General features: G+C 40.2%; 1 protein-coding gene and 1 long non-coding RNA gene across 2 annotated transcripts in view; one reads left to right on the top strand and one right to left on the bottom strand.

Annotated features, from left to right (window-relative positions):
* PRKAR2B (protein kinase cAMP-dependent type II regulatory subunit beta) overlaps positions 1–11570 on the bottom strand; it is a 74391-nt gene extending 62821 nt beyond the window's left edge. The window contains exon 1 of the mRNA XM_030291841.4: positions 11037–11570. Coding sequence (XP_030147701.1) covers positions 11037–11364 — 328 coding nt within the window. The 5' untranslated portion in view covers positions 11365–11570. The remainder of the gene's footprint in view (positions 1–11036) is intronic.
* Positions 11571–11611: 41 nt separating this feature from the next.
* On the top strand, positions 11612–18633 carry LOC140680846 (uncharacterized). The gene is made up of 2 exons (XR_012052226.1): positions 11612–12290; positions 14651–18633. It is a non-coding gene; the product is annotated as an uncharacterized lncRNA (long non-coding RNA).
* Positions 18634–21247: the final 2614 nt, after the last annotated feature.

Here is a 21247-nt window from a genome sequence, read left to right as displayed (position 1 = left end):
GGGCCTCTAGCAGTGCCTGCTGGGACCACAGGCCAGCTCCCAGAAAAGGGACCTTGGGTCTGTCGCCTCCAAGCTAGAAGAGGCAATAAATGACATGCTTTATTAGGGAAAAGCACCAATACTCTCCTTAACCTGTAGGATTTGAGGATGTCTTTCTGAAGTCCATTTGCATGTTTAGTTTTGATTCTGTCAAGTATCCAGATGCTATAGTGGCAGAATTCTTACAGAGTTAGACCTAAAAACATTTTTCTAACATGAACAAGCACATTTCAGTAAGCACCTAGTGAGGTACAAGCTGACACCAAGATGACTACAAGGATCTGAATCCAAGAGCACTTGGTTCCTCTTCTGAAAGGCCTATACATGCACCTGACATCAATTCAGTCCCAGAAGGTCTTATATTATCTGGTGTTACATCTGTGAAGACAGTGAGTGTCATGCTACAATTGTAAATATTAATCTGCCTCCTTTCAACTGAGAAGGGTGATAACACACATTTCTGTGATTTATCTCCCATTACTCTCAAACAGAACTGCAAATAATATTTTATCTCAAAACAAGTGAAATGGATCTTAGCCCCTGATTGAGCTTCTGGATAGAGCAGACCAAGCAGCCTTCTTGCAATAAAAGATGGATGAGATTTTTCTTACTGTCTCCTACCATCTCCTACTACCATTTGTTTCTTTTCATTGTTTACTGGTTTTTTGGTTTTTGGTGTTTTATTCCAGTGCATGAGAAAGATCCTTCAGCCAAAAAAAGGTTGAGATGGAAGAAGTAGGTTGCAACACAGTGCTGTACTTTTTGCTCCATATAACCTTCCCAGGAAAACTCTCTTTGGTGGAAATGGATCAATGACATCCAATTTTGGCAGTAGCAAAAAACTCGGGTCTTTTTAGCAGTATTTACAAAAGTTCTTGTTGAGAAACTCCTCACATTCCCAAAAAGACAGAGAAGACAAACATCTACATATTTGCATGGAAAGCATAGCTTTCTCTTACAAGCTCAAACTGTTCTTTGATCAGATTTCCCAAGACTTCCCAGTCTCCTGATACCTCCCAAACCCTGCATCTATGCTTAATGAAATATTTTGAAGGATGGACTTGAAGAAAGTATGACATTGTTTCTCTTCTTTTTGCATTTTTTTGAGGCCATAAACTCAAGTAATTACAGATGAGCCATGTTCATATGACAATATATTCCAGAGAGACAGCAAATTAGGGTGCACTTAAATGAATGACTCCATTTTATTCCTGATACTAAGAAGGCAAAACCAGAAGAACAAATTACTTCTTTTTGCAAGGTGGATAATGGAAATTAATCTACATCTACTCCCACCTCAACTGCCAGCAGCAGCTACATTTCAATAGAAGGGGAACACTGACAGATTAGCAAGGGAGACATGCAGAAAAATACTGCAGATAAATTTTTTAACACAAATTGAACTTAGTAGTATCTAAGAATAAATAACCATCAATTTTCTTTCAAACCAATTTTTAATATGTGCATTAGTCATTAAACAATATTTCCTGTAGGCTGAAGCAACAGGAAGGAAGGCAGGCTATTAACTTTGTATTTAATATACCTCATAGATGCTTAAATATTGTAGTGGTGAAGGCTAGATCAAGTTTCTCATGTTTAGACTACCTATTAAAAACCAGTAAAGAGAGATAAATTATTAGCTAAAAGATGGGTTTTAGAGAAAGATGCCTGAATGTTACTCAAAGTTATTGAACAAAATGGCTGGAAAGAAAAAGCACTATGCGTTCAAAACTGAAAACTAAAAACTCCAAAAATAGAACTAAGGATGAAATGATGACTGGGTCTAGTACTAAAGAGACTCATGAAGAAACAGGTCGATAAAGCTACTGGATCCTAACTTCTCAATTTCAGTAGAAATTAGGCATAACGGGGGACAAAAAAATAAACCTCTCCCCCTATGTTTAATATCATCAATTATTAAGTATATACAACTTTCAAAACTCATTCATGATGAAAAAATGGGTTTATTACAATGTTATAAAACATTTCGTTTGAAGTCTTAATAAAATTTTGATAGATGTCTATAGCACATATTGTAATTTTTTCTGACTGCAAGTGTGATGAGTATCACAAATATTGTTTTGGAAGAGAACAAGAAATCTCAAGATAATTCCAGCCCTCTTTAGACAGATTTTTTGTCATATTTAACCATTGTTAAAACAGCAGGAATACTTAAACATATTTATCAGATTTTAGACATTAATTTCCAAGATATTAAATAGCAAAAATTATTGATCAATACTTGTTTCAAGGACTTGTGGTATTAGTCTGCATTTTTTAGCAAAGGCAATTACTGCTCCAAAGATGGAGTTCTTCAGCATCAATGAAAAGTATGACAGATTCAGAGAGAGGATCTAAAAGGGAACAATTGCAGTGGTGAAAATAATGGGAAACAAAGTCAGGGGTAAAAATAATGGCAAACAAACCAGATCAGTACAGTGACCATATATATTCATATGTGAGATCATCCAAAAAAGACCACAGCAAAGCTGTCATGGACAGCTTGAGTTTAAGTTAACCCATATCCTACAACACTTACAAATCTCTTACAACCCATGGCATTGAATTTTCAGAACCAGAAATGGGAAATCACACCAAGAATTTCAGCCTGTGTGCTTGAGCAGCAAGTCTGAATGCTTATGCTTGGTTCCAGCTTGTATTCATCCCAACCAAGAATTCAGTACATCTTTTATTTATAGTCTACACTGAGGCTTTGCAAGGAATGTTTTCTTTCCAGTGTTGGGCAAGGACTTATTTTCTTCATATCTGGTATGCTTTACAATGGACAGTCCTGCTAATAAGGTATAATATGAAAACACTACCACTATTTATAAAAACATGTTTGACATCTGCATCACAGGGATTCAGAAGGAATTAACACTGTTATAAAAATCTTTATACAAGCAGGATGGTATCTGGAATGACTGAGGAGGAAAGATCATGTTACTTCTCCTTTCAAAATCTATTTTATACAGCAATTTTCTAGACCGTCCATTCAGGAAGTCTTCATAATATTTACTAATTGTCCCATTTAGCCCAGCTTTACAGAAACCACTTCAGTCACATAAGTGAAATTGCACGTGTAAGACAAATATTCTCATTATCAGCCTTTACCTGCTCAAGCTCTCAGCTTCAAGTTCTTGCCCTGATGATTTTTTTCTTAATCTCATTAAGCAATTTAAGAGTCAAACACATAAAACACTTTCTGTTGTTACAGAAAGCTTTTTACAACTCTACCTTCCATTATCCAGAGTGTTATAGCACAATAAGGCAAGTCTGATTCAATTAAAATTTGGATCTTTTTTTTTATTGTTCTATTCTTTGTAATTTCCTTATTTTATCTGTGGTCCACAAATTACTTTTCTGAGCAGCAATGCTAAAAGGATGCCATTTATGGAAAGGATGGCAAACTGCCATATGGCTGTTGTACAGTTCATTCTGAAGATACCTTGTACCTACAATCTGCATTTTACTCCTATGCACTTCAGGCACCCTTGCTTGTCACCATCCCCCTCCATTTCAGAGCTCCCACATTTTTGTGTGACATGGTATCACTGGAAATGCTGAATGAGGCACTGGACATTTGATTACCATCATCTTTTTGATGTAACCCCAAAACTGTGTGTCTTCTGTGTTACTTGCTGCATTGATATAAATCTGGATTCATGTATTACACTGCCTAGAAACTGCAAATAGAAATTCTCTGTGAGTACTTTTGCTATTTTTATCACTAAGTGCACAAAAAATTGAAACAGAGCTCCTCATATTTTTTAATGAAAAACCAAATTGACAAACACGAAGCTTTTCTACAAGGAAAAGTGTAATAACGACAGTCAATTAGAAACATAAAAAAATGAAGATAAAACAAAGCACACTCAATGCCAAATTTTACCTTCTCCAACAAAGTCTTGTTTAGTACTATGAGTGCAAACTGACCTACAGACCAAAAAATGTATTCCATAAAGAAAAAGATTAAATAAATCCCAAGTTTGTTATTACTTGTCATGATCAAAACATCCTGTTCCATGCAGCAGATGGGCAATCATTCCTACCCAGCATGTGGAAGGGTTTGCCTAAAAGGGTTCCCTGAAAGGATAAGGGGTTTCAGTAAAAAACCCCAATATAAAGCTATCTAGACTTACCAGTATCATCATCCAATGTCCCAAAGAGAAGGGGAAAAAAGCGTATTTTTCCTTTAGAATTCTCAAAAGAATACTTTCAAGCAATACCCTAATTGATGGATATTTATGGCAATATCTACTTATAGAAAAGCTTATTTCTTTTGACAGGTTTATCTAGCAAGTAGTAATTAATGTATACACAGAGTTCATTTTTATACACCCACATCCATAAAACAAGCAACAATATCAAACAGACTGTGTGATAAATGTATCATCCCTGGTAAAATCACCTCTTCTTCTTCCAATTTATGTATGTCAAGACCTATTTCAGAAGCAGAGAACACTGAGCCATTTTTAATGGCTCTTTTTCTCAAACTCTTCTCCCTCCTTCGTTCACTTTTTTAAAATTGCTAACCTTTCTAAAGCACAGAACTTCTGTATAATTACATTCACTTGAAGCTCATAATAGGAGTTCAAACCTAGGTTGGTAATAGTTACACTACAGCGTGACTTTAAGGCATTTCCATTAAAATAATAGTTGATGAAATAACCACTGTGACTTGTATTAAGCATTACAAGTAGGGACATTTCACCCTGTCTATTATGTACTGTTCAACATTTCATTTCTTCATCAGCAAAATCTTGGCTCTCTTAGCCATGAAGATGGCAGCTGTACCCATGGGCCTGTTGACCTTCTTCGTAACAACCACTACTATTATTTTTTAAAACAGAAAATGATTGAAACCAATCTGGATCCTCCATAAAAAACCTGAGTTGAAACTTTCATTAAAATGCAAGTGTTAGGAGGCTCCAGACATGGTAATATGAGATGATCATATCAAAACATTTAATAGATCTCTCAGCATCAGATGACCAAATTCACATTCATACAATGCATTGACCACTGATTTTAGTTATGCTCACATTTATGCTCTTCCCAAATATATTTATAAGCCAAACAGAATTTCAGTAGAAAATTCAGGACATAAATTTGGGACAGCAGAGCTATAGCTGGGTAGAAAAATAAGGGCGGAGAATTTCATGTGCCTTCTCACATGTGCTGTCTGTCCTTTTATCTTTCTCCCCTTACCTCAGTTCTGTATCTCCCCCCTTGTTTTTTACCTTTGCATTTTCCTTACCACACACTGACTCCTTTTCCTCCTCCATATCCTGCCTTCCACCTTGCCTTCTTGTTTCTTTCATCACTGTCCCAACAAATGAAATTTCCCAATCTAGAGGTCATCTTTGATATCTGAAAACCAGCAGCAGCCTGTACCTTGACTGATCTGTACCTTGTGACCTAAATGTGTGATTTCCAAACCATATGTTCCAGATTTACAGGAGCACCTAAGGCCAGTAAGTCTGAAGAGATTTGACTGTTTAGGTACCTTTCACATAGACTGAAGGAATGGGACAGAACCAGAGAACATAATGCAGTACTTTTACATAACAGACTTGGGATATGAGATATACAGGTATTAAATCAAGCTTAACTTCCTGACAGATACACGAAACACCTCTGTGCACCAAGCACTAGGTCATTATGCTGTAGGAGTACTTTCTAAAAACATGCACTCTCTTAATGTCCAGAGATTAATCTTTATTTTCTTCACCAAGCAGGGAAATAAATTGGTTTCTTACATTCACTTGAACGCATAGAGAGGAGTAAACACAGAGAATAAAAAATATAAGGTTTCTTTGGGAAACTGAAATGAAGTCAGCAAGTGAAACAATATTCCTAGAGAGTGCCTGAGGAAGCAAGTTTTCCTTTGAAACAGACATGATACAATGAAGAAATTGAGCGTTGCTGTGCAAATGTTAGAACTGACATTGCTTATAGGTTGTAATTCATAATGCAATCACTACAAACCCATGCCAGCAAAATTTTGTCTTCCTATACATCCTGAATTAATGCTGTTCTCTTTTTCCAAGCTGAACAGTCAGCCAAAATTATCTCCACGTTGTTTCTTTAGCGAAAAAGAAGCTGAAGACAAATTCAAATGTTTTTGGTATAGTTCTACTACCTTTCTGTCCATAGGTCTTTGGAATTTTCTCCTGCTTCTCTTCACTACACTTCACCAAACTTCAACAAAATATTAGCCAGCAGAGACACTTCCACTCATGCATGCTTAATTTTGAGCAGGGATGCATAAATACTTTTGAATGGAGGCTGCTATCATTTCAACTAAATTATTAATATAAACATACCTATTTTTTTTTTAATGGTTGTGTCAAAATTATTTCTTTCATCTACAATCACAAGTAGATACATGTCTGAAAGGGAGTCATAATCCTACCAACAAAGGCTACGAAATGGTATATATTACAACTTCACATTTCTAGATGCTTATAATTTTGTCAGACTAAGTTTGTTGATGACAAATCTCTCAACTTGAATAAAACACCTGTGTCAGATTAAGAAATTAAAAAAAAAACCCCAAACAAACCACAAGCAACTGCCAATTTGCTTGGGTTTACTCTCTAAAATAACTGTTAGCAGAACGAAAATATTTTCATTTGCTCCTGTCAAAATTACTGAAAACTATTATTTCAAAAATCTGTTTGTTTTTTTGGTTTTTTTTAAGACTTACAGCAAGGATAGAAAGTTTTATGTTTTTGTGACTGTGTACACTAACAGAGAATAGCAGCCAGTAGCCAACCCCTGACCAAGGCCCACTGGACCAGCAAGGCACCAAATTCTTGCAGCTGGAATTCTTTTCCCTCACAGAATCCATCTTCTTCTCAAACACCCACCCTGAACGCTTAATTTACACATGTTATTCTCTGAGTGACAGCAGGCATAGTCTAGAAAATTGCAAGGAGATATGGCCCAAAGCCTTGCCAAGGAGTGCTCCAACAATGCCATGCTCCCAAGGGACTGGTCTGTGGCTGGAAACTTCTCTTCTAAATCACATCCACCCCAGCCTGGGTCCAATTGGGTTTGTCCTTATAACCATACAAATAATGCTTGCTTTCTTTCTGTATTTCAAAAGAGTGACCGTAGAAATTACTAAAACTTCATTTCTAAGGTTGGACAAGTACATATCGGATGGGAGTGATTTCAGCCATTATCCATCACACCACAGATTTCAGTTTGAATATACACATTTATAAGAAAATCATATGCTTTTCTATACAGCCCCCGAATTAAGAATGTCCCACTACAACTTGGATGTATTTTTATATTGCTCTCTTGTCCTTCCTGAGCCCTTCCACTGCTCTGACCTGCCCATTACGTACACATGGCACAAATGTAGTTGCGTGCAAAGTTTTTTTTCTGGTTTCTACAATTTACCTATTATTTCAAAATTTCTATGAACAGTACATCTGTAAGCACTTCAGACTGAATAAATTAATTAAAATAAAGACATGCCTTTAAAATTAGTATTGTAAGGTAGAATATGTATGTTTTACCTAAACAGTGATCTCATATTATTTAGGCACAATCAGTGGGTTAAGATGAGATATAGACTTGCATTTTCTAGCTCAAGTTTCCAAAGAAGGAACCCAAAGCAACCAACACACCAAACAGAAGCACACGGGGGAGGAGAGGGACAGCTGTAGTATTTTCCTGTTAAAATACACCACTATCTGAAAAAGATACCAAAACAAACTGAAGTAAAACAAAACAAAAGAAAAATAAAGTAAACAGAGGCTATGGTGTGCCAAATGATACATGCAGCACTATAATTTTTGACTTTAAAGAACAGCAATGTTACCGCAAAAAGCTCTTCTACTAATTCATATTAAGGCTAGATGAAATTTTTATCTACGGCAACCATTTTAAAACAACTGTTACAAATCACATAGGCTATTGGCCATCAAAAAAAGTTGCAAATCAACAAGTAAGTGGTAAAGTCAGAAGAAAAGCATAGTCACTGTAAAAAGAACACATAATTTAATGAGCATTTTCAAATTTTGCAGACACAATATAATAAATCTTAATATGCACTTCAGACCTGCTAAAAGTTAGACAAATTTTCTAAAACAGGGCTCATTTTTATGCATATTTCCTATTCAATTTAGTGTCTGCTATTTATTTGAGTAGGAAATAGTTGTTGTAACTGATTAATGCCAATACACCCATGTAGGACAATTAAATATTTTTTTAAAAACCAAACAAACAAACCAACTAGAAAACTTGAAAAGCACTCCCAAATTAAACCATGCGCTCCAAAGAGGATAATCTAAATGCTCTGAACATAAAGAATGTAATTTCTTAGGTCACTTTAACTCCAGGTGTCAATTCAAAACTAATACACCAAACTAATGACACCAATACAACAAAGTTCTCCCTCCAGACGAGGTAACTGCTTTTACCTTTATGTGATCTCTGCAGCTGAGGTAATGGACACAACAGAAACCTGAATAGATTTTAATTCAAGGTTCACATATAACTCTTAATCCCGAGTACAGGGGTTTTTTCTTTTTAACACAGCTTATGCCTCAGCTCATCATTTCTGAAACAGGATAATGATCATCTACCTTCCAAAATACATTTCAAGGACAAAACTAATATTGACAAACAGTTCCACTGCAGCGCTTGTAGGTATTTAGAAACATTTGGTAGGGAAAAAAACATGTTTGGAGCATTTACAGTGAGAGCTCAACAATGCTCTGATTGAATTAATTAAGGAATACTATCAGTTTGACATTTCAAATGTACGGCTTTAGCAAAGGAAAGATACCACCATCAGGCCTGACCTTCACAGAGGTTTTCATTTTACATTTGCTTATCAACTTTTTAAATTTATTGCCCTCTCCTAAGGATGCAAACAGGGCAAATTTGCTCTACAGAAGTCTAATAATTCATAAAGGCAAAAAAAATATAAAATTTTCTCCCAAACTTCAGTTCTTAAGAATTGCTACTTCTAGAAACAGAAAGCAAAAGTATAGAAGAAACATGCTTTGAAATTGGTATCTAAACCCATTAAACAAATATTTGAGTACAAGCCTTTATGCCTCCAGTTATTAACAAAAGGCTGAATGGATTCATTGTTATGTTACCTTAAAAGAAAATATTCAGGGCAGACGTAAAATTTGAATTTCAAATACACACTCCTGCACAATGTACACATACACAAGCAACACTATTACTGATCATTTACCATGAGTTACTTCTTATTAACCTTCACATGGCTTCACAAATATTTTCATTTTTTGTTTCTTTTAATTAATTCTTTTAATTATTTGAACAGACAGAATTTACAAACCATAATACAATTAAATGTTCAAAATATATCAGGCTTAAAAATGTGGCATTTTAAAGGGCTTTTGTCAAACAAGTAAATCAGTTTGTCAAACTAAGAGATTCTAGCACGTCCCTCAATGAGAATATTGGCAATAATAGCTTTTTCTCTTCAAAATCACAACAAAAAGACTGTCAAAAGAATCTTAATTACTGGTATTCATTTGAAAAGCTTAGAAAGCTTCTTAGAGCATCCTGTAAAGTTACAGGTACGTAACACATACATATTAATAAATAAAACTACTTTTCTGTACTTCCCTCCATACAACATTCCAGTTTTCCATTTACCAATGAGATTTAGCATTAGAATAATTAATGTTTGAAAGGCCACATCTACTATTAGTGAAATAAGATAATTTTTTCTTCCACATTATGACTATTTCAGTTTTCAAAGACAGCAAATTTTCAAATTTCTACTAATCTCCCATAATCAGCATTACAGTTTAAAATTGCCACATGAATCTGCAGAACTTGATTGACAGATACAATTTCTCATTAAATACATGTGGGTATGGCTGGAAAGAACAGATGAAAAGAATGGCGACTGTCTTATGGGGTAACACAAAGCATTTTGAAAACTTACCCACTTCTTAAACACCTACTTGTTTATCTACGTTTCCTGATGAAACGCACATAACACATCATTTCAAAATCTGCACTGAAATTGAACTAGCAAACAACTGCCTTCCATACTCTGCTAAGTCTACCTCCAGCACGACTCGGAGGGATGACTGCTTTGATGATCTGGTAAGATACACCTCAAGCTATCCTCAAAAAAATACAATAAAGATGCTCGGACGCTTTCCTCTTCTCCATCTAACCTTACTGACGGACCCTTCAGTCAGCCTGCTCATGACACAAAGACAAAGCACTGTGCACCCTTCAGAGGCAGCTCCCACCCGTCCCATAACCCACACCAGCAGATGGATTGACACAGTCTCTAAATAAAACCTGTCAGCCACACAAAGATAAGGTGTCATTAGCTGCGTGTAGATCGGCGTTACCTTCAAACACAAAGATACTGCAAATGTTCTTTGCTGTCACAGCAACACTTGTTCCACAGGCCCGTCTAAATGCAGAAAATTTCACTCAGGCTTTCAGGAAGAAATTACGTTTTAAATTGTGCTCTACTTTCTAAAACACATCTAAGTGCATCTACGCCAAACGCTTAATCAAGAGCGTGAACAACATGCCCATGAGAGGTGTTTTCTAAGGTAGACATGCCCTTGCACTAATTAGGAATGCAGATCTGCTCCTATAAAAAGGAAACATATTGATAGATCTTCGCTGGACTATAATAGGCTCATACGCTACAAGCGACGCAGCCGGCGATACCTGTACGCCGAACACCAGGGGACGGCCCGGGAGGTTGAAGTTTGCCGCGGGATACGGGGAACCTCCCTCGGGCTGCGCTGCCCGGTGTCGGCGCGGGCGGTCTGTGCCCGCGGTGCCGCCGCTGCCGTGCCCGCGCACCGGGGCCGGCGCTCCCGCGGCCCCCGCGGCCCCGGGGCTCCGCACCCGCGGGCGGCCCGGGCCGGAGCCCATCCCCGCGGCCGCGCACCGAGCCCGGGCGGCCGCGGAGCCCCCCGCGCCCCCACCCCCGTGCCGGCGAGGCGGGGGAGCCTTACCCGGGAACTGCTGCGGCGGCGGCGGCGGCGGCGGCTGCTCGTCCTCGCCGCTCTCGGAGTCGGTCTGCATGGGCTCCTCGGCGAAGTTGACCCCGCGGGCGTCGGGGGGGCCCCGGCGCGGCGGCTGAGCGCCCCTGTCATGGCCGGTGCCCGCTCTGCGGCCGCTCGGCTCCTTCTCCGCCGCCGCCTTGGCCGTCGCCGCCTCCTCCTTGAGGCGCCCGAAGTACTGGAGGGCAAACTCCAGCAGGTCCCCGGGCTGGCTCCGCAGCACCTCTACCGTGAAGCCCTGCAGCAGCTCCGTCAGCCCCGCCGGGATGGAGATGCTCATGCCGGGGCCGGCCGGGGGGGCGCAGCCCGGCCAGGAAGGGGGAGGGTGAGGGGAAGGGGAGAGGAGAAGGAGGAGAAGGAGGAGGAGAGGGGGGGAGAGCCCAGGGCCGGGGGTCGGCGGCCCGGGGGACGAGGCGCGCCCGGCAGCTCGCCCGTGGGCAGCGGGAAGGGGCGGGCGGCGGCGCAGGTGGGAGCGGGCGGGGAGCGGGCGGGGGGCGGGCCCGCGGGGGGCAGCGGCTCCGGCTGCCTCGGCGGCGGCGCCTCCTCCCCCCGCGCCGGGGAACCTCGCGCACATGTGACCCGGGAAACCATGACAACCTCCCGCCGGGGACTGCGGCCGCCGCGCCCCGCCCGCCCGCCCGCCGCGGGAGCCGGCGGGGCGCCGGGCAGGGCATCGCAGGGCAGGGCATCGCATCGCATCTCTGCCCCCGCACGGGCTGCCTTGCCGGGCCGCGGCCACGCCGCGCACCGCGGTCCCCCCGCCACCCACGGGCTGCCGGGGACCCAAACCGTGAGCGCCGTCTCCCTGCGGGGGTGTCCGGGCATCCGCCCCGCGACCAGCGGGGATTCCCCACGAGCGGACGTGTCCCCGCTCAGGGAAGGACCGCAGTGCACGTAGCACTTCATAGCTGTGAAAAAGCACTGCTGTGCTTTTTCACGGCCATGCACCACCTTAAAGCTCTTCTCCACATCATTCATACGCATACAAGTGCTGTCGATTTACATTCATCTGTATCATTTAGGATGGGAGGGGTGATGTGGTGCAAGCAAGAACATCCTGTTTGTTTCAGGTCCACGAAAAATTTAGCTGGAAAAAGAAAGAATTGTGTAAAAATGGGGGAAGAAGTCCAATTTAAACACTGCTGAATGCCAACGCTCAGCACAGACGCTCTTCCAAGCCATGCTGCAGAGATACTTAGCACAGTGGTAAGTGGGTGCTGCTTGTCATCACCAGGAAGCTTAAATGGTTTAAGTAGAGTAAGTAGCAATTACGGGTGCCATGTTTTTCAATGCTTCACTAAACTGCTTCTTGAAAGTGAAATCTATAGAATGCTTGAAAACTGCATTTCCCCCCCACCCCCCTCCATTTGTTATCACCTCTGAACATTGGCCAGCGTTTTGGGGTTCCAGAAAGATCTGTTGGAGTCTTAGTTTTATGCATCAAGCAAATTAATTGCTAAAACCTCTATGGCTGTGACAACATGGCTGTTTGATAATTGATTTCATTAAACATTCAGCATTCCTCAAATGGCCTTGCAATGAGCTTCATAAGCGCTTAGGGTAAGATAAGCAGTCAAGTGTGAGTTTGCAGTAGCGAGATACTGAAAGACCTGACCTCGAAAAAATAAGGTGACAGCAAAATACAGCAATCTCTGTGACACTTTTCACACAGGGATATCAAAGCCAGTTTTAAGTTGAATTAATTTCCACATGGAACCCAGTTCTCATTGTGTATGTATTTTCAAATGGAGCTTCGTTCACAAATTGGATCTTCAAAGTGTTACAGACCAGGTAAATTAGTGAAGTGAGTAAACCATGCCTGCGTGGGTGATATTGCTGCCCTGTAACAGGCAGGAGACATCTCTACCAGTTGAGGTGTGGAATACCTTCAGGCAACATCTTGTGGCTTCATTTTATGCTGCAGGCCATTATAAAGTAATTTTTTGAAGTTAAATTCACTGTTGTTTAGCACTGTCCTGCTTGAGGAACCTCTTCAAATTCAAGCTAAGTCGTCTGGAGGCAGAGCACGAGTTTTCTCTGGACTGCAGAAGCTTGCTCTGTCGTCAGGCTCTAAGAAGTGCTGCAGTGTCCAGGGGGCTGCCAGCACACCCCCACTCCATGCCCTGCTGCAGTGCTGGCATGCCCTGACCACAGCTGCCTGCTGGAAGCACTTCTGCTGCAGCATGTAGCACATACATTCAAATGGCTGAGAATCAGGTGCAGCAGGAGCGTTGACACCTGTACATCATGGACAGGTGCATAGCTCAGTCTGGAGGGTGGGTTACCTAGAAATGCCAGATTGCCTCATTCACAAGTTTGGGAGCCTAAAAACCTTCTCACATCACTGATAGGATTGATCTGTTTGTGACCAAGCTGAGACATGTCCAAGCTTTGAGGAAGCTCCCAGGAAGAGAAGCGTTAGTAATTAGTGCCTTCCAGGCACTAGGTGTCCTGTGAGCATATAATATTCCATTGAATTGAGTCTTCCAAGGTTAGAAGAGTTATCATCCCTGAGGTTTTCTTGTACCCAGACAAGGCAGTCTTTTTTTCTAGGAATTTACCAGCAGCATAGTGTCTTTTGCCATTTAATCAAGGACTCCCCTAGTTTGTCAGAGACTCTCATCCTCCCAGACTTAAAATGAGGTCACTCCTCTGAAGACATCCTCAAGAGCCAGCCTTTGATGTTTTTATGCAAAACTCAGATAATTTGAATAAGAGGTTCCTAAGTGGAAGGACTCTAAAAAATGCTTCTTTCTAAAAAAGGTTTCAAAACAGCCCAAAACATTTGTGTCTAGTGAAACTTACCTTGAGGTTTGTGTATCTCAAAGGATGGCAGCAAACTTTGTAGTTCAAGTTGGTGTCATCTAGTTTCCTTAGATGCTTTCTGTTCCAAAGACCTTGTATTGATATTTAAATTGCTTTTAAATCCTCATAAGGAAGAGAGCTGTCGAAAATATGTGTTATGTCTAGCAGAGTGAACAGTTAGATAGTGAGAGTATTGGTTCACACCTCTCCAATGAGTTTCATTACTTACTACTAATTTTTGTGTGCCATCTCATTCAGCTGTAAATATCTTCTTGAAAAGAAAGAGAATTTACAACCTACAGAAATCCTTCTGTACTGAAAAAGGATTAGGCAGAATATTTGCCTCACAATTCCCAAGGAAATAACATAAAGACTTTGTTATGTCCTTTCCTCCTAGCCAACTAATGCCCTTTTCATAACATACTGCTTACCTGCTTTGCATGTCGTTCTTGTCCCTTCACCTGGCTTGCAGCAGTGAAAAACTAGGGGATTAGGGCTAACAGGTGAGAAATAGCAGTTGTCTCCCACAGGACAATTCCAGACAGCATGCTTCAGACAGTGGTTGGGAATACTTTGTCAGAGCTCAGAGGATGAGATATTTTCTGATCACATGGAGGACAATTAACTCAGTGCAGAACAGATGAGTTTCAGACTTTCAGGCTTTGTCTTTACCAGGGTCGATGCAAATTTAGTAAATTTAGTAAACTTGACCTAACAAAGTCCATCCAACATCCAACTACAAGCCTGTTTTTTTCTGCCAGCTTTCAATGTTTTGCCTGATAAGAATGTTTTTCTCCAGTCCTTCCCAAGACTCTCTCAAATTTGCGACCTAGTCATTTCTACAGTGGTTCTCCATGGAAAGAGTTCATATTGTACTGGAGAAACGCATGGCAAAGCCAGGCCCTCTGCCTAATGCAGGATAGTAGGAAAAGACTCATGTTTGTGTTGGGAGATGTTACTCCCTAAATTTCCTGTGTTTAAAAGATCATTGATTTGTGATATCTCAAATCTTTTGTCCAGGCTTTTGAAATTTTAAGTAAATATGCACTTTGCATACTGCACACCAAAAAAGCTGCTGGTCAGAAGGCATCTTCAAATCCCAACATGTTTTATATTTGCTTCAAAATCTCATCAGCTATGCAGTAATGTTTTTTATTCCTGGCTCTTGACTGAGCGATAGCTGGTTTGTGAGTTTAGAACAACCACAGTGCATAAGAATAATCATGTACCAATTTCTGATCTTCCAAAATACCTTTAAAATATTACATATATTGACTTTTTTTTTTTTTTCCCTTCTCAGGTCCTTCTGGCTTAATAGGCAAATCTTGCTCACAGAATTTTGAAACTGTTTTTAATAGCAATCACTTAGCAATGAATTTTCCAGCAATAACAAAACTTGCAGTTGTGTAGATCCATAGTTTCACACTTTTCTGTTCTCTCATTTGAATGATATGTCACCATTATTGTATTACAAAATCATTACCAAGCCCAAATCTATTTTTCAGACAAATGTTCAGTTCTATAAACAGTATAAGAAACTAGTGCCTGTAATGCATGAATCAAGTTCTAACATATTCCCCATGATTCTTCCTTCAATTGAATCTCCTCCATCTCATACCCTTTACTCTGTCTGTGCTTATTGTTCTGTGGATTCAAACCCCTTAACTCCTCCACTGCCTACTGTAAATCTAGAATGGCAAGAACCAAGTAACCATTTACATACTTAAGTAAAATTGTTATTTATGCCAATGAAGGTTTTCCCTGAGCAAACAGAAGGGCCAAGTTTGAAACTTGGGTGGAAGGAATCCACCTGAAGAAACAGAATAGCAGCAAAGCAGTGTAAATGAAAGAGCCCCTGCCACTTTCAGTACCAATTCACAATCAGATTAACCAGATAGACAATTTGAGGAGTTTCCTCAACAAAATGGCACCTGCTAACCCAGGAACAAGTGTTCATTTCCTCTCCCTTGTATCACCTTTTAGGCATTGTAGTGCTATGTAGTCAGTGAAATTATGACTGTTAGAGCTGAGATGAATCATCATGCTCTCAGGGAGAAGAGAGCAGAAGTCATGGCTGAGGAGGAGGAGTATCAGATTATCAGCAATTCAAATTCTAGTTGGCTTATGTTGGTCCTGAATCCAAATGTTCCATCCACCTCATTTACTGAGATAATATGTTCAAAAGAAATGCAGAGTATCACATATTCTAACCTCAAGGCCCTTGCTTTTTCACCCACCCAAGTCCTTTTTAACCTCAAACTGTATTTTCCAGGGAGTATGAGCTTTGTGATTTATTACAAATTCTGTTTACAAGTGCTACTATTCAGTAAATGAACAGCTGTTGATTGCCATTGAAATCTGTTGTTTGTCGTCCTTGATATTCAGAAACTACAGGATACTGTCTCTTAGAAAAGTGCTCCTTTTTATGTGCCTCAGTTTGGGCTCTCATAATCACCTGTAATTTCAGAAAAATATGCCTAGAGTTTCTAAAGTCAATATAGTGGGTACTGAATTTGTCATTAAAAGTAAACCTTCCCATTTTAAGAGTAATGAAATAAAATGGAAGTGTAGATGTAGTCTACTACACTACTTCATCTATTTTGAGGATCTTATTTCGTTTGATGCCCTACACTTTTTATAAAAATGACACTATACACTGTCAAGACAACCTGTTAAATGGGTAACAGAGACATCTCTCCAAGTAGCTAATGACAGAAAATCATCATCAGATGGAGAAGTTCCCCAAGAATTGACAGTAGGCTGCTTCTGTTCAACACCTCCTGCAATCACATGGGAGCAAGTATAAATGTTGCTGATATAACTTCCAGATGACACAAAACCCAGTTGAACAGTGATACCACTTAGCTCAGGGAAGCATGGAATGATCTGGATGACTTGTCCATTTAAAGAAAATCATACTCTACAAGCTCTTTATTAAGTCTTTGACTTCAGAAGAAAGAGATTTCTACAGAACGGAAGGACTCTATCTTGGAAGGCAGTGCTTCTAGAAGAGTCTGGTGATCAGAATGGAAAAACATCTTTACTCCAATTTCTGGTGTAATTCTGTAGACAAATTAGATTTTTGCTTGTTTCAAGAGGGAGATAAAAAACAGCAGTGGGAAATCTTCCCTCTATAAAGCACTCCTGAGACCAGTAAAAACAGTACAGATAAAGTGTTCATATATTCAAAATAATATGGAGAAATAGAGATGTGCAGAATAGAGACATAGGAATTATCCATAAGCTGAAGGAAATATCTTGAGGTGAAAAGACTGAGAGAATTCTCAACATTTATCTACCCACTTGTTACCATGCTCAGTAGAAGAGGCTTATATGATCTAAGAGATGAAAGATATGAGTCTGTATAGTCTAGTAGCACCTTTGTGGAAAAGAATAACATCAGCCTTGCTTATCAGAGATGGCTCAACATGTTCTCTTGGAAAATCAAACTCTATCATGTCACTAGACGAGTACACAAACATCCAAAGATGCAGTAATTCTTAGATCTTCTGAAATACAAAGCACTAGTGAAAAAATCATAATACATATGTGTTTTTGAAAACTTGTGGTCACTGCCATGGATGCTTGGGTTTTATTTAAATGAAAAAGCTTGATAGTGAATGTATAGTTTTGCTTCATTTTCCTCAAGGGAGCTGGGGAATCCAATAATTTTTGAAAAATGAACTTCCTCCCTGCAAATCTTCTTCTATTAGTCCTGTGCTTAGATCTGAAGTCTTCAGATCATCTACTTTATGGCAAAAACTACGAGAAAATTAGTAGAAATAGCTGTTGGATGGAGAGCAACACTATAATTCCATGCCTTGAGTTTCTCAGTAACTGTCAGTGTTCTTAAAAATAGTCATTAAGAGAATTTGCTTCAGTTTCTTGGGACCTAATTTCCAGAAAGAGCAAGTCAGAGCTGTGGAATCTGGAAGTGATATCTTCTAAGGAAGAGACAAATTTTTCAGTGAACATGAAATGTTGGGCTTTTGGTTTGGGCTATTTTTTGGTTTTGCAGGTTTAGATTTTATTGTGTGGTGTTGTTCTGGTTTGTCTGTTCTGTTGTTTTGTCTTGTTTTGTTTTTTCTCTGATAGATTTAATTGTTACTCATTATATTCTTGAGGAAATTATTGGTTCTTTTTGGCAAGAAGAATAAAGCTTCTATGCAAGTATTAGTTAAAGAGGGCACCAGCTGAAATATTTTCTTTGGTTTGAGCCCTAATGTAGTGGTTATGTTCCTGCAGACTTTTGTCCTGCTGTAAACTGAAAATAGCACTAGTGAGTAAAACCACACTCTGACCCTAACATGTTTCTCAGTGTGGGTGTCTCTGCACCCCTACCCACGGCTGGGCTTGGGTGGGTACTGCTGGACAGTATGACAGATGCTTTAGTGTCCCAAACGCATCAGCCAAGATGGGTTCAGGTGCCTCACAGCCTAACGTGTAAGGAAAGACATGTGCCTGTATCGGAGCAGCTGCGTTTGAGAGAAGAATCTTAATTCAAACTAGCAGATCTTAAAGGACAATTGTGAATGTATCAGAACTGTGCACTGGAGTCTCAAGCCTCCAGTTTGTCTCAGGATAATTTGGTTATACAAACTTGTGGATGTGCAAGATTTTTATTTGATTATAAAATAATCAAAATGTAATGACCTTTACCAATTCTGGAAGAGAAAGACTGTTTTTATCTCTCTATAAGTGTATGTATGTGCATGTATAAATAAACAAACATGCATTTGTCTCTATATGACATTACTGTTTCTATTTTGGCAGAATCTAAAGATCCCATCATATTAATCTGTCTATGAATGCAGTACAAGTATCTTAACACAGTTGACTTGCAGTGAATTAAGACTAGCTATTTAGTGTAGACTTACGGATCATCAAAGAAAGTATGTGATTATTTTTTATGCTTTTATAGGAAACAGAAATATTTACATTTTTAAAATAAAATTCCTAATTGCACCACATTTTCAATATTCCAACTTTAGCCCCAGGAGTGGAATATAAACTGTGCCAGACATGCATTCCCATGAGTTCTTTATCATTGTTTTCGACACAATCTATTTTTATTCCGTTCTATGGGAAATGCACACACTTTGTGCAGTTGCCAGAATGTAATTTCCCAATTCCCCTTATTTATTTCAAAGTACATTTTTTTTGGATTCAAGTGCTTTTGCAACAGCAGTTTTTCATGTTTGTCATGTAAGTACTCCTTGCTCATACTGAACCCATTTGGTGAGGACAATTGTTGCATATGTGGAGCTGGAAGGGCAGCCACATAAACCAGCAGAAGCCTCCCACACTGGCCATAACAGTTGGTTTCCTTCCTGTTTCAGGGTCTTCCATTATTCATGCTCACTCCACCTGAGGACTGCATGCAGGGAGCTGGGGGCAGAATTCTTGCTTTGTTCAGATTCTGCTGCATGTATCAGAGCCCAGGGGTTGCTGGGGAGATGGTGATGGCCTGCTGAAATCCCTCTCTTTGGGCCTACCTGGCAGGATAATTTGGAGGCTGCCCAAATCCATAGCAGGTTAACCCCCAGGGCCCATCTAGGAGCTGGGGCTAGCCAGAATGTGTCCAACTTCAGACTGATTTACAACACAACCATTGATTGCCTAAAGAGCAACAGAGAGGTTCAAGATGATGATGTACAAGAGAATAGATTTGGCTATGGAGCCTGCCCCAAAAGGGCAACTTACCTCCAAAAGGACGTGGTCCTTAGTCAATATGTCCACTAAAATTTGCATGGTGCTTTCCAGGTCAGTATAATTTCCTGTCCTAAGGTCACTTTCACTTGATAGAGTTTTTTTCTTTCATTTACTAATTTTTGTGTTAAAATCAGTTTTTCAATGTCTTTACATCCCTACAAACCATCCCGTTGGATCACTGACATAAGACCTAGTCAAGGACTCATGTTCAGACAATTGCAGTTCTAGGACTGTCCTTTATAAAGTGCCACAGACACTTCTGCATATAAATAGGGCACCACAGAAGAAGACTTCTCCAAAACTTCCTTGCAGTGCTGTTTAAAGGACATTTTGATATGTCCCCCAGCCCTGACTCATCCTCAGTACAACGCCACAGACCCTGCACCATAACATCTGCATAAATGCCCTACTCTTATCTCACAGTGTTCTCCAATATAGACTTCAAACAAATAGGGAAAGGAAGAAATGTGGTCTTGAGGCCAGACACTGAGGTCAGTAGTCCTTCCTACTTCTGCTCTATCTGGCTCAATTTATACCTGGTAGCTCAAATGTGAGTTTTTTCCTGGAGGTTTGGCCTGACTCCTTGCAGAGAGGGTTGGTAACCCCTTGTGAACATATAGCAAGGATCCAGGGTCAGGGTGCTTTCCTTGCCTTGTGGATTTCTTCATCATCCTCCTGCCATCTACATGGTGGCACAGCTTTCTCCTACTGGAGCTTGGGCAAGAAGCAGATGGGTTTGGTAGCAGCTGGCAAGGCACATGGACTACTGAGATGCAGGGAGGTGAGAAGGCTCTCCATGGGTCAGAACTCATGGCTACATCGTGAAACCATGGTCCATTGCTGTGGCCATGAGTCGGGGAGAAAGGCTGCAAGGTTACAAATGTTACATGTTTTCTTTAGCAAGTATCCTCCAATGTTTCCATTGCTTAGGCCTTTTAATTGGCAATGGCAACAGGCAAAAAGTCACCTTTTGACAACCTCACAGCCTTCCAGAGCCCTGTAACTCATGAAGGAGAGACAAATATTTTGAAATTGGGCACCTGTGAGGAGCCAAATTTCCATGAAGTGGCATGTAAGGGGAGCCTCTCAAACTGGCAGTGTCAAAAGAAGCTCTCTGTCTAGATGCTTCCACAGACTTCATTGTGACAAAAGCATCCTTCCCTGAAAGGTCAAGGACTCCCACCACTGCTGCCCTTCCAGTCAGCCTTCACAGTAACTGTTTATGAAGATCATCTACCAAGTCAATTGATAACAAGATAAATCTACATTATGCATAAACTGCAGAATGCATCCTTCCTCTCAAAATAAAAACAAAAGGAAAAAGTAGTCAGTATAATCAATAGTGCAAGGGCTTGTCCCTGGTAGCATGATTGGGCTGTCAGATATTTATGAGTTTTGGATTCTCAGAATAAGACAAGTCTTTTTTTCTCACAATTTGTATAGATTGTCATGAGCAATTGGATAAGGAATCCTAAGATCCCTGGGCTCATATGGGTCTGTGCAGATAGGAAAAGCCAATATGGATCTGCATGCTTCTCAAAATCATATCTTCTCATTTTCCTGAGTTCCCTTCTCATGAGCATGTATGTTTAAAATCCACATTTCTCTGGTACCTCACTGTAAACATTCTAAATATTCCTGAAACA

The sequence above is a fragment of the Taeniopygia guttata genome, chromosome 1A, assembly GCF_048771995.1.
Source record: "Taeniopygia guttata chromosome 1A, bTaeGut7.mat, whole genome shotgun sequence".
Taxonomy (NCBI): Eukaryota; Metazoa; Chordata; class Aves; order Passeriformes; family Estrildidae; genus Taeniopygia; species Taeniopygia guttata.
The sequence above is the reverse complement of the archived record's forward strand: the minus strand, read 5'-3'. Positions and strand labels throughout refer to the sequence as shown.